The sequence below is a fragment of the Prionailurus viverrinus genome, chromosome B4 (assembly GCF_022837055.1).
Source record: "Prionailurus viverrinus isolate Anna chromosome B4, UM_Priviv_1.0, whole genome shotgun sequence".
In the NCBI taxonomy this organism is placed as follows: domain Eukaryota; kingdom Metazoa; phylum Chordata; class Mammalia; order Carnivora; family Felidae; genus Prionailurus; species Prionailurus viverrinus.
Window position 1 is genome coordinate 9,399,848 of NC_062567.1, and position 14,002 is coordinate 9,413,849.

The 14,002-nt window shown below is 48.3% G+C and overlaps 1 protein-coding gene across 11 annotated transcripts in view; it reads right to left on the reverse strand.

Moving 5' to 3' along the window:
* The window catches only part of BEND7 (BEN domain containing 7), a 104,143-nt gene that overhangs the window by 30,739 nt on the left and 59,402 nt on the right, over positions 1 to 14,002 (reverse strand). For all 11 annotated transcript variants that reach the window (XM_047866291.1, XM_047866288.1, XM_047866293.1 and 8 more), the window contains one exon: positions 4,901 to 5,020. In XM_047866291.1, the coding sequence (XP_047722247.1) occupies positions 4,901 to 5,020 (120 nt within the window). Of the gene's footprint in view, positions 1 to 4,900; positions 5,021 to 14,002 lie in introns of those variants that run through there.

The following is a 14,002-nucleotide window of genomic DNA, read 5'->3' on the forward strand; positions in this document are numbered from 1 at the left end:
AGCGTCCCAGGCAGAAGGGAGCTCCAGCAGACTGAAAGGTTTTAGAAGATGGGACAAGGAAGTCATCAAGAGAAAACACGATTATTTCGGGTAAGGCCACCTTCCTCTGGGACAAACAGAAGATTCCTCAATGACCAGTTCAAACTACATTTCTGGAGGAGGTTGAAAGTGCAGTCTGGTGATGTGACCTAGCACAAGAGACTCCATTTTGGGCCTCTGGTTTTCCTTTTAACACCAGGAAGGCTGTTTCTATGTGTCTGAGACCAGCCTTCCGCAGTGCACTCCATATATACTCAGTATTCTCTCTACTTTTCATGTCTTCTCCCTTCAGAGGTTTCTCTTCAAACCTAGACTTTTCAGGTCCCCTAGGGACTTGTAATCATCTCCTCAGCGAGAGGCACGTGTTCTGGAGCCCAAAGCCCTCTTCCTTTCTCCGAGCTCACCCTGCGGTACCTGAACCAGTAGACTCCGTACTCTGGATTTGTACACTTCTTTTCCCTCAAGCTCCCAAGTTGTTCCAGGCATGTTTCACATTCCACCCTGTGGAGCAGGCCGACACCAGGCAGCTTCTGTGGACCCTAGGCAGGGGTGCAGGAATATGCGAGCCGACCTCCGGCTACAAGTTTGCGGTATCACTGGGACCGGTGTGTGGAAGAACCCAAAGGAAGTCGAGTGGCTGGTTCTTGGGGTACTTTGGCCCTTTTCCTCTCTTTTGGGCTCACGGAGTATTAAATTCAGGTCTCATCACTATGGCAAATTTTTGATTTCTTTCAGGCCTGCCTATTTAGCGTCTTTGTGTCTTAGGCTTCAACCATTTCCCCTGGCAAATCAACAGGTAAATAAAGTTCTTCCGTACCCAAACAGGCAAGATCGCCAAGGCAGATTTTAGGCAACACAAGACCAACTTAACACTTACTAGCAAAGACACCATTCAGGCTTAACAAATGACATTTGATTTGGGATATAAAACTGAGGAGAACACAGCACCCAACATGGCATCAGGGCTCAGTAAGGGGTTAGTTGCTGTGTATCTACTGGGCAGTTATCTTTGTAACACCTGTCATTCAACTGTAAAACAAGGCTTTCACCCCCCAACCCTTTCCTGGAGACTGAAGTCTAAGGAGGCTTACATAATAAAAGGGGGCCTTTGTAAGGCAAGTAAGGCTGAGGCAGCAGACATGTGGAATAGGAAGGGAGGACGGACCCACTAGCAGGAAGTTACTCTTCCTACGTGTTATTCAGTTAATCTACCCTGAGTGAGGTCAGGCCGCCATGACACACGGCTCTGAACCTTTGGGAGAAGAAGGGGGAAGAGAGGAAAGTGGGAGGGGACTAAGGAGGTGGGGTGTGCACAAGGAAATGAGAAAACGGGCTTGAGAAGGGGGAAGGAAGGGACGCCAAGGACTGAGGGACACCATGTAAGTGGTCACAGGCATCCCCAGGAGTCCTGGGGACCATGTCCCTGGGGACAGAGCTCGGGGATGTTGCCACCCTGTGGAATAAATATTTGAATATTTGAATGTCAGGTAAGGTACATATAGAATATTATCCAGGATCTCATGCAACCAGATTGAGCTAAATGATAAGACCTTTTTGTTGTGGATTATCGTCTCTTCTTTTTCATCGACTGATTCGTTGGCTCATTCAACAAACACTCTTGTGTGTCTGCAATGTGCCACACGCTGTTCTAGACATTTGGGATAGAAACATGACCCCGATGCAGACTCTGCTCCTGAGGGTCTCGTGGTCACTGGAGGAGCCCGGAGTGTCACCCTGGCAGAAGACCAAAGCACTGGGGCCACCAATGAAGCCTCCAGGAGGAAGTCGCCTTTAAGATCTGTGACAAGAGGAGGTGCTGTTTTCTGGACAGAGGGAAAGCATGAGTGTGAGAGCCCAGCATTTCTCAGAGTAAGGAGGCGCTGGTGAGGCGGGCAGGCACAGGCCTCTGGCAAGAGAAGTGGGGGAGGAGGGTGGGGCTAGCCTGTCAAGGACCCCACATGCCGTGCTGGAGGGGTGTGTAGAAGGGGTTGTGTTTGGGGAAGACAGGAAGCTAGAAGTGTCTAATCAGGGTTGGGGCACGAAACAGATGTAATTCTCAAAGAATGAAGTCTAGGGTCTTGGGACATGGCCACATCTAGAGCTGCACACTGGTGAGTCAGCGATGGTGGGACAGTTCAAGTCCTGGATGAGGCTTTAGAATGAGAACAGCACCAGGAATGGAAAGCGAACCACATGGTTTAGACCGTGGATTAGACCGAAGGAGGAGGAGGCCGTGGATTAGACGGCAGGCAGTGCGGGAGAACCGGGAGGAGAGGCAAAGACAGGGAAACCCCAGAACCCAAGGGAAGAGACTTTAAGAAGGATGAGATCTGACGGAGTCAAAATCAACATGCAGGTCAAACAGAGTGTTGGTGTAACAGAAGGGGAATCTGATCTCCGTGGTGACTGCAGGAAGAGCGTCTGTAGAGGTGCGGGGCCAGAGGACAAAATGCAATGGGTTCTAAACAGGTCGGGGAAGCCAACTCAGGGAATGCAAACCCTTTGGGAGGAAATTTGACCAACACCTTCCAGAGAAAGAGACGGTAGCGGTTTTAAGAAATGGCAGGGATAGGGGCTCCTGGGTGGCTCAGTTGGTTAAGACACCGACCCTTGATTTCGGCTCAGGTCATGATCTCACGGTTTGTGGGGTCGAGCCCCACATCGGGGCCTGAGCTGACAGCAAGGAGCCTGCCTGGGATTCTCTGCCTCTCTCTCTCTACCCCTCCCACACACATGCTGTCTCTTAAATAAATAAACATTTAAAACATTTTAAAAAAAGAAATGGTAGGGTTGAAGGAATAGTTCTGCTTTGTTTTGGGCGGCAGAGGGAAGGAGGGGAGGGCATGAACACTTTTTGAGCATTCCGCGTCAGCTCTATATTAGTGGCAAAACTTACATTGTCTGATTCTGACACCGAAAACACCCAAGAGGGTAGGTATTAGCCTTGTTATATATATGGAAAGCCTGAGGCTCAGAGAAGGTCCCAGGAATTTGTAAATGGCAGACGGGAGCTGGGAATTCAGACCTGTTCTCCCCAGTGTACCTCGCTGCATTTATTTGCGATGATTTGTAGATTACAAAAAAGAAGGCAGAGAAACGGAGAGAGCTAGGGGAAGGGTGAGGGGATGATTTATCACCCAAGCCCCAAAACCTCTGTGGGTAAAGAGGGCATCAGTAGCAGTACGCTGGGACAACAGGAGCAGAGGGGGGCCCCCGCCGGGCACAGAGGGGGCGCTTGGCCCTCTGACCTGGGACACAGGGAGGCTCCCAGTGCCGCCGAGCACCAATACAGACGTTTTCAGAGGGCACGCTCGTTTTGTTTATGAAGACATTCCCATATGACAGATCTGGAACCTCATGACAACTGTGAAGCAGACTTTATTTTTCTGTCTACGTCGTGAGACAGACACAGAGGACTGGATGGGTGGAGTGACTTGCCTGAGGTCCAGGGCTGGTAAACAGCAGAGAGACCACAGAGCCAGATCTCTGGACTCCGCTTCACCTTGCTGCCCGCAGGCTACCCAATACGTTTCCACCAATGACAAGAAGCAGTAGTCCACTGCTCTTTATAAAGAGCATCAATTAGTACAAAAGGAAGCAAACGGTTAAAAAAAAAAAAAAGAGGAAGGGAAGATTTTAATTAAAAAAAAAAAAAATCCTCTACAGCTAAGTATGTGAAGTCCTGACGGCTACTTTACAGAAGCGAGCTGTAAGGTTTTTCACAGTGAAGATGCACTTGGTCCCTTGGGGCCAAGTCTTGCAGCCTCGAGGGCGCTCCCAGCCTGTGCCGGGAGCTCTCCCCCAGGGCGCTTGCTGACTCAGGCCGCTCACTGCTCTAGTACACTGTGAGTTCACATAAAGGATCTGGTAGAGACACAGGCCCATGCATCTGTGCTGCTGTTCTCCAGGCCTCTGTACCAGCCAGATGTATGACAGTCCCTGTCTGGAGCCCGTCTCCGAAACTGGGCGTTCTCCAGCTACAGAAACACGGAGGCTCTTAGCAGGCCGGGTGTCCTGAGGTTTGATCAGAATTGTTTGCTGTATTTATTTTTTATTCCGAGAGAAGCATTTTGAGACAGGGGAAGGGGGGGGAGTGCAGAGAGAGTCAGAGAGAGAATCTCAAGCCGACTCCACACTCAAACTCACGAACTGTGATAATGACCTGAGCCGAAATCAAGAGTCAGACGCTTAACGGACTGAGCCACCCAGGTGCCCCTGATTGCTTATTTTAAAAATAGTATCTAGAGGTTTGTGGCCTCCTAGAGATGATTATTCTTACATGATGGCAAAAAACTGGCCTCGAGGGGATTCTTCACTGGTAAATTGGCTGTCATTTGAGGCCTCAAATGACCAAATCCAAATAGTCATAATTCAACTAAAATAATCTCAGAATCCCCAAAGCCAGATTTGAAAAATACACACTTGACTTAATCTGTTTCATGTGGTGTTTCTGATAGGAGGGTTATTGTTATTTTTGTTACCTTAAGCAACTGGTATTTTTTATGAAAGTCCTGCAGATCCAAACAAACAAAAGTCAAATAGCAAACAGAAGGAAGTCACACAAGAGAGACCCAGTTTCACAGATAAGACACATAAAGCCACAAATAAGATTAGCCATCTTCTTCGTTTATACTGTTAAAATTAAATGGTCTGACAGAATTTTTACTATTTAATCTTCAGGTGAATTTCCAAATTCATTTGCCTAAGACTTTAAAATAGAAACCACAGCACATTAGGTAGAGCTTTTTCTTCAAAAGACAAAAAGACAGTGAAAATACCCCAGAGCAAAGAATTGTATTTTACAACGTCCAAGATTTCAATTGAGGGCTTTGGCAATTATTTTCTCACGGCTTATTCATACCTGAGCCTCTTTTTAACCTTCTTCTGGCCAGTTTAATTTGATCCTGTAGAATCTGTACCCAGTCTCTCGGGCCAGGAAGTTTATCCACATGATTAGCGGTACAGTATTTTTCTGTGAAGACTGAAAGAAAATGTGAAATAGTGTTAAATACTTCAGCAAATAAAAAAACATGCAGATCTGAAATGGGAATATATCCCAAGAATAAAAAAAAAAAAAAAAAAAAAAGGGCGTATTTCTAGAAGACGTCAGTTCCGTAGTGCGTGGCTTCAATCCCCACATTACATTCCTTTGGTAAAGACGGAGGTTGGCAGGGGCCCTGCTCATATACAGTGAACTGTGCTTCGGAATGAAACCGGCTATAAAATAGAAGCAGTTCTATGGTACTGCTCTTTCCACTTGCGTTTATGTGTCTTATGGGCAGAGAAGAAAACGCTTCCTATGGGTCCACTGGCCCCATGAAAAAATTCAGCGAATGTATTATTACTGTTGTTAAATCTAATCTCATGCAAGATTACACAGAAAGATGGTGTTCTCGTGGTGATTCCTACTAAATCAGTACTCAATAATAATGCAGTTGTGCCTTCTTAAGTTTATTTATTTTGAGACAGAGAGAGAGAGGGAGGGAGAATCCCAAGCAGGTGCAGAGCCCAGCACGGGGCTTGAACTCACAGTGAGATCATGACCTAAGCCCAAACCAGGAGTCGGGAGTTTAACCGACTGAGCCACCCAGATGCCCCTGTGCAGTGTGTCTTAAAGTCCCCATTTGTACTTTGAATCAGCCTCTTGCGTGCTGTGCCAGCACCTAGGAGAGCTACCTGGTAAGCACAGAGGGAACTATGGAGAGAATCGTGTGACAGGACGAGAGGGAGACAGGACAATGGCTTTATGAAAGCTACACCGTGTGTGGCTGCCCATCTCAGAGCTGCTGTGGACCTTTCTGACTCCCTCTACCCCCGAGCGCCTTCACACCCCATCTTTGCTACCTGCTCTCTGTAAGGACAAGACCTACACTCACGTTGCCTTCTTGGTATTTAAAGTACTGGTAGTTTTAAAGCTTTAAAGGTTTCTTTTTAAAAAAGAAATGACCGAGGAAAATGTTGACAGATTCAATTATATAAAGCTAATTTTTTTTAAGTTTATTTATTTTTGAGAGAGAGAGAGAGAGAGACAGAGAGTGTGCGAGCAGGGGAGGGGCAGAGAGAGGGAGACATAGAATCCGAGGCAGGCTCCAGGCTCCGAGCTGTCAGCACAGAGCCCGACGCGGGGCTCGAACTCATGAACTATGAGATCATGGCCTGAGCCCAAGTAGATGCTCAACTGACTGAGCCACCCAGGTGCCCCAAAACTGTAAAATTTCTATCGAATGAAAAAGAAACATTTCCTTAGAACGAGAAAAGCTCGTTGTGTTAAATACGACCAAAAAGGTTCAATATCTACCCCCCGCCCCAAAAGAGTTCGTTCAAATAAAGGAGCAACTTCAAAAGTCTCTACAGATGAACAAAGTGTATCTAGGAAAGATGTTCAGAAAACATATAAACCAAAGAACTGCAAAACACACTTTGTCTCTACTAAATTAGAAACACAATGAATGTTAAGCTAATAACACTGCTAAAATGGTGGGGACCCGGCACATTCAAACATTGTTGTTGGCATAAATGGCGGAACCCTTCTGGGAAGTGAGGTGGTCAATACAGAACGAGGGGCTTGATACCTGAGAATCTTGCTCCTAGGAACTTAGCATCAGGAAATCATTTGAAAGAAGGAAGAAGCCCATACACAAGGGTAGCCCATCCAGTCGTGGAGGACGTGGTGAAGAGGGGCAGTGGGGGGTCTAGGTCTGGGAGTGGAAGCAGGCAGGGGCTCCCTGCAGGAAGCCACTGCTGTCCTCTGTGTAAGGGCAGCGAGAGTGAAGGCAGCAGGTGACTGGAATGGTATCTAGAACTGGCATTTCTGGGGAATCCTATGACCTGGTAAATATGGGAGCAAGGGAATGTCTGAGGGGCAAGGCAGGCTGGACTGGGTTTGGTTTGGGCCATGCTGATTTGGGGTGTTGGCGGAGCACCCATGGGGGGGACAGGATTCGGGGAAGGGGTCCAGGCAGAAGATACGGGCCTGGGAGGCACATGATTCTTTTTCTTTTTTAATTTTTTAATTCATTTTGAGACAGCATGAGCTGGGGAGGGGCAGAGAGAGAGGGAGACACAGAATCCGAGGCAGGCTCCAGGCTCCGAGCTGTCAGCACAGAGCCCGACATGGGGCTCGAACCCACAGACCATGAGATCATGACCTGAGCTGAAGTCGGACACTCAGCCAACTGAGCCACCCAGGCGCCCCGGGAGGCACATGTTTCTGTGTGGTGATTGAGGCAACAAGAAAGAACGTCGGCCGGCGAGAACACAGCGACGGAACAGCACTGGGTGGGCCGAGTACAGGGCCAGAGGGAACCCCAGCTGGAAGGAGATGAACGCACAAGCTTGGCTTCTGAGGGCCAAGTCGGGGGAACCGGAAGTGAGGTCTCGTAAAGAAGGGCGAGTGGTGCTAAAGAGGACAACAGACAACCGTCTGAAGTGCAAGAGAGGGTCGGGCAGGGCGGTCCTCGCAGTGTCACGGGAGGCCCTCGAGGGAGCGGCAGGGTGGCCACAGATGGCACTCCAGAAAAACCCGGGTTCCGTGGGGGAAGGAAGAGAGGAGGGGTTGGAGGGGAAGCTGGGGGAGGGCTGCAGGCTGGGGAGACACGGGCCTGGTTTACAGGCTGAGGGAAGCAGCCAGGATTCTGGGGAAGGCAGGAGGCAGTCACGGGAACCACGGCTGAGGTGGTGGGGTCCAGAAGTGGAGGCTGTCCTTGAACAGGAAGAAGATGCCCCCTCTGAGCCCGGACGGGATGGGGAACGGGGTAGATTTAGAAGTGGCACAGGCTGGGCCAATCACTCCCGAGACTCAGTGGCTCCACAGTGAGGGGTACGGAGAGCGTGGGGAAGGTCCGGAATTGCCTCTGATAATAGTAAGAATAGGAAGGCAGCCGACTGAGGATGTCAGGACGCCAAGCACAAGAGCAAGCTACGATCCCGTGGCACCTCACAGCTCCGAGCTGGGTGTGGTACCACCGGATGGCAGGACCGGCCCAGGGTAGGACTCTGCTGGACAGTTCTGGCGGAAGGACAAGGATACAAAGCGCTGGAAGAGGTCAGCTGCAATTAATTACCTCTGCTTTCTTCGCTCCCTGCCTCCCTACACGAATCTGGGAAGGAAGTAAAGCCAGAAAGAGGCTCACACACTTGGAGAAATCTCTGGGGACCGGGGAATGGCCTAGCAGTGGGGTTGGCAAGGAGGTGACAGAGTAAGGGCCAACTGAGAGTGTCAGGCTGGAGTAGAAAGCATCAGCAGCGGAGCTCTGTAAGAGAGCGCTAAGGTGTGGTCACCGTGGATGAGGGCCGGGCATGATGTGGCTGGAAGGCCAGGCGGATCTTTCATGGGCACAGTGAAGCCACTCAAGGTGCCAGCAGGACTTGAGAGCGAGAGGAAGGCGCGTAGCTGTGCTAAGAGCCTTGATGGACAGGGTCCACCCCAGCCCCAGCTGTGCAGAGGAAGGGTGATGACTGGGAAGTAGAACTAAGGGTCAGGGGTCGGGGGGAGTATCCCCCAGGCTCCCCAGTACATGGCATGTGAACGTGGGCGAGCAGGCGGTCTCCCCTCGGGAGGGATGCAGGGGACGCGATATCCCCGAGGTAGGTGTGATCTTGAATCTCCTCTGCCAGACTGTAGGCCACTTCAAAGGTCTTCATTAATCTGGTCTCCCTCAGAGCACTGACCACAGTGTCCCGTACTGAGCAAGAAGTCAATAAATATTTGATGAACAAGCATATTTTCCAGTTTGGTTTCTAATGGCAGCGATTACAAGAGCTCATGAATTTAGACTAATTGGGGAAGAAACGCCTATCTGCATTAGTAGGAAGTTTTAAATTCATAGAATACAGTTAAAGAAACAAGGTCATATCACATCCAGATGCCCACAGTAACATTTCCTAACCAGAGAGTTGCCAAAAGGTTCTCGAAGTCCTATTTTAACAAACAGAAGAGAATAATTAATTGCATTTAGCATGTTGTTAGTTTATATGAAAATGTGTACCACAAAAATGGTCTTACATATCATCTTACCAGGTAAACATCTCCCTCCCGGTAATATTATTTGTATAATTCATTTCCATAGTAACCCCTCTTTTCTTAGATTGCGAGATCCATGCATCCAAATTAGCACACACTAGAAAGTAGTGGTTCCAAATTGCAAAATTGATGTGGATTATGCAGAATGACTCCCAGCAACCACATATGTCAATGTCAACAACCAAGTTTAGGAGAACCAAAGGGAAGGCTCTGGAATGTTTTCTCCCATTCCGTGAGGGGCTTCTCAGCAGATCTTTCCAATCTAATCTTGGGCCCAAATACCGTCACCCGCTAAAATGGCAACAATTTCTGGCTATTTTTTTTTCTTTTTTCAGTTAAAATTTATCCAGGTACAGGGGTGTCTGGGTGGCTCAGTCGGTTAGGTGTCCGACTTTGGCTCAGGTTGTGATCTCGTGGTTCATGGGTTCAAGCCCCCCGTTGGGCTCTGTGCTGATAGCTCAGAGCCCGGAGCCTGCTTCGGATTCTGTGTGTCCCTCTTTCTCTGTCCCTCCCCCACTAGAGCTCTGTCTGTCTGTCTGTCTGTCTCTCTCTCTCAAAAATAAATAAACATTAAAAAATCAAAATTTATCTGGGTACAATAAAAAGAAGCCAGAGAGATCTCTGTCTCCCGGGTCTGTGTCTAAGACCTTTGAAGGCACAGCACTAGGCTTCTCGAAAAATACCTATATAAACAAATATTTCCACTGTGAGTATTACTGACATTCTGTTTTATGGATTACATTCAAACTTAAAAGAGACTTTTAACTTGAATCTGTCTGCCGAAGATACAATCCTATACTGTGTAACTTGTGCAGATGAGACCTTAGAACAAGGCCAAAAGATTGTCATTGTATTGATCCGAAAATGCTCAATATGCTATGTGAATAGAGGTATCGAGTAAGCAGAATATATTTTGCTGTCTGAATCTGTAGCGAAAGGTCAAGCTATTATCCTGGTAACAGTTCCATTAGGAGTAATGATGTGAAAAGAGGCATTGCATTAATGCACTGGGTTTCCTACTATGTTAATAGTGGGTCATTAAGAATCATAGAACAATTTGCATTCATCCTTAGAATGCAATAGGTACTAAAAAGAAATTTCCCTCTTCTTCCATTCTAATATATTAAGGAGAAGCAAGGGCTAATTTTAAACAAGTCCAAAGAATCCCAACAAGCGGACTAAGGCCAACAATTAAACTAAATAAAAGAGTTAAAGCATCTCCGGTGCTTAATATAATTTGAGGTCCCAAGGCACAGAGAGTATGTTAAGTCACTAGGGAAATGACAAATGTTCAATCTGATGTGTACATGAAGAATGGCTTTTCTCATACGCTTGTGTTCATTCGAAGCGTGCCCTTTAATTGTATATAAATAATGAATAAGCTAGTGGTGGCTGAGCAGATCCTTCCCTGGGAACGCGGCATTTAATGTAATCATCAATGAACAGGCGGCATATAGTGTGTCTGAATGTGACATGCTGAGAACAGAGGGGATTGGCCGCGTTCCCCAAACAGCTATCTGTTCGCACAATGGTTCCTAGAGGACCCTTAATTTGGATTCTTCTGGCTCCCTTTGCTGGGAGAAACAGAATATGGTGTGGCTTTTTGAAGAAAGTCACTGGATCGCACACTTTGAGAAGCAAGAGGGGACCTACGGAGTTTTAATGTCGCTGTGGAGCCTCCTACCTAGGCTACACCTGGCCGGCAGTGAGAGCCCAACCTCTGCTCTGATGACGCAGTTCTAAGCTATGGTCAAAGGGACGAGTGGAAATCAAGGTGGACGCCAAGCAAAACTGAAGGCCGGGGCCTCGCGGGCGCCGCCAATCTCCCAGAGCGTGAGAGGGGCCGGGGACAAGGGTGAGAACGAGAGCTCCCTGCAGGAGGGTTCTGGGGCTGGGCCGAGGAGTGGGAGCGCTCGGACCAGCCATCAGGCGGAGGAGACTAGCTTTCCCTGCAGGCTGTGCACATTCCCCCTGCTCACCTGGGAGCCGCTGGAAGGCCACCGGCACCTTCCCGCACATTCCTCTTTCCTTTACTCTTTATTCTGTGAAGCTTCCGACGAGCTAAGCACTTTACACATCTATCTCATTTAATGTTTGCTGAAAATACCTGATGGTGCAGGTATTTTCAATCCTGCATTATCGACACAATCAAGGTACAGGCAGGTTAAACAATCGGCCCCAGACCGCACGGCTCATAGGGATTGTTTTGTGCATAAATTAAAATTTTGTTTTTGCTCTTTCCTTTTTTTTTTTTAAATTTTTTAATGTTTATTCATTTTTGAGAGAGAGAGAGAGACACACACACAGAGCGTGAGCAGGGGAGGGGCAGAGAGAGAGAGAGGGGGAGACACAGAACTTGAAGCAGGCTCCAGGCTCTGGGTTGTCGGCACAGAGCCTGATGTGGGGATCGAACCCACGACCCGTGAGATCATGGCCTGAGCAGAAGTTGGATGCTTAACCGACTGAGCCACCCAGGCACCCTAAATTATTTAATTTTTACTTTAAAGTTATATATGAACACATAGATCTTGTAAGAGAGTAATGACTGAATTCTAAATATAAGCAAATCAATAGCTAAGTTCAGGCTTCTCTGCGAACGCTGTGAACGCTGGTCTCGCTTTCATTTGCCCAAAACAGACGCACAGTGGACAGCAGGGCAGAGGGCCAGGTGGGTTGTGAGATCACCTCCCTTCTAGACCAAAGGGGCCGGCTGGCCTGAAGCAAGGAAGGGAGAAGGAGAATGGGCCTTGGGTAGGATGGGTCTACAGGTATTTTTGGCTTGGAGACTGATGACTCTGGCCCACTAGGACTCTAATAGAGTATCTTTCCTTTGATGATATTATGGTGCTTCATTTACCAAATTCATGGGGACAGCTGAAATCCACAAGTCATGGGCTTGCTACCCGTTCCAAACCCATTGTGATTTATTGAAGTCACAAGAAGTGTAGAAGTTCAGGTACTAGGAGGGAAAGGGAAAGAGCTAGAAGAAGGGCTGGCTGATGGTGTGGGGTGGGCCGATGCTCCATATCTTGGGGCAGGTGTTCCTGGCCTAGGGACTGGCTCTCTGCAGTGCAGGTACAAACTCTGATTTGACCAGACCACCCAGGGGTTCATGCCCGAGAAACCAGCTCACGATAACCAGACTTACAAGGGCCTGATGGATAAGCTATGATGCAGCTAATTAATGTGTAAAGGGGGAGGGGTTGTCTTTCCAGTATCTGAAGCATTCGATGTCACAACCCAGTGCTCTCACTTCTTGGAATCAAGATGTTGGAACGAAAAACTATGCAGAAGGTCTGAGTTGAACCAAAGGCAGCTGGATGGTGTGGGGCTGGCCAAGCTCAAGGACGCCTGTGGGAAACGGCCCACCCCAGCCCCTGCTGCCGAACTGGGCAGGGATGTTTCGTACCTGTGCCCTCCGCAGCACAGCCTGACCACAGCGGCGATGGGCACCTGACCTAAGGCTAAGCTGCAGACTGCACAAAAGGCTGAGCTCCTCAGAACAGCAAACAATGAGAGGATGAGGGCTTTAGCAATAGTAGGCAAAGCCGAGACCTCCTGGTGTTGAGTGGCCCCGACACACCTTGCAAACCGGAATTGTGGCAGGGGGGAGGCGACAGAAACCGGGCAGAGGACGCCGGTAAGGAGGAGGACGAAGCCGACTGCAGAGAGAAAGGAGCCAGAGAGAATGAGTGTCACCTGGGAGGAAGGCAGGCAGCGTGCAGGCAGGCTGTTTCTATCCTGCAGGCTCACAAAACAGCTTCTTCCTAAGGCAGCGATAGTAACACTGTGTTTTGAGACCAAAAGAGCCTTCCCGAAGAGAGCATTTTTTACCCCCTGGAGTAGAGCCTGATTCTTAGCCCACCGTCGATTACACGTGAATGACCACCGAACCCCTGCTCTTAACGATGACAAATTAGACAACCCAGCAAATTAGTAAAAATATATAGCTAGAAAGAAAACAGAGAATACGGAAAGCAAAGAGGTCTTGAAAGCAGCCAGACAGATAGGACGGTTTATCTATAAAAGAACAACGGACTCGGAGCAGACCCACAACAGCAACAAAATCTGGAAGACGGTGGCAGGTTTTCAAGTTGCCCTGCAGAAACAACCCTCAGTCCAGAACAGATTATCCCCCTAGACTCCACGTCCTTCGATACTGAGGGTGCCACAAAGAAACGTCCAGAACAGAAACTGAAATGATACACCACAGAGACCCTCATTCAAAGAATTGCTACAGGCTCTAGCCGAGGAGGAAGAGCTCCAAACACCCACCGGAAGCAGAGGGGAAGGGCGGGAGGGGACACAGGGAGGGAGGCCAGGAGCTGTAAGATACTAAGAGCTCGCGCAGTGCTAGACGAATGAAAGCTGGGTAGCGCAGGCTCAGAGGCAGACAAAAGACCAAGTGCAAACAGGTAAAGCGTGAGCTCAGTGTACAACTGAGAGGGGTTGACAATTCGTGTGAACGAAGAGGATGAGGTTAAAATGACTGACTGCCCAGGGAGAAAAGCAAATTAAATCCTTCCCTCACGTTTTAGGCAAAAGTAAATTCCAAGTGGATGAAAAAGATCTGAATATAAAAGATAAAACTTGGGCTGGGACAAAGAAGCAGAGAATACCATTCTATTATGGTCGGGAGAGTTTCTTAAAACGGGCACAGAAGAAACCACAAAGCACAAAGCAGTCCATCTGGCTGTTAAATCGAAACTTTGGTGTGACTGAAGAGGTCACACGCAAAGTTTTCACAGGCTAGAAAGTAAGAGAAGACAAACATCTGTAACACAGGCAACCGACAAAAGAATTCATAGAAGTCAATAAGAATACAACAGCCTAATGGAAAAAACAGGCAAAGGATGGACATTCACAGAGGCAAATAACCAAACGGTAGTAAATATGAAATGATGGTCAACCTTATTAATAATCAGGGAATCCACCACTGAG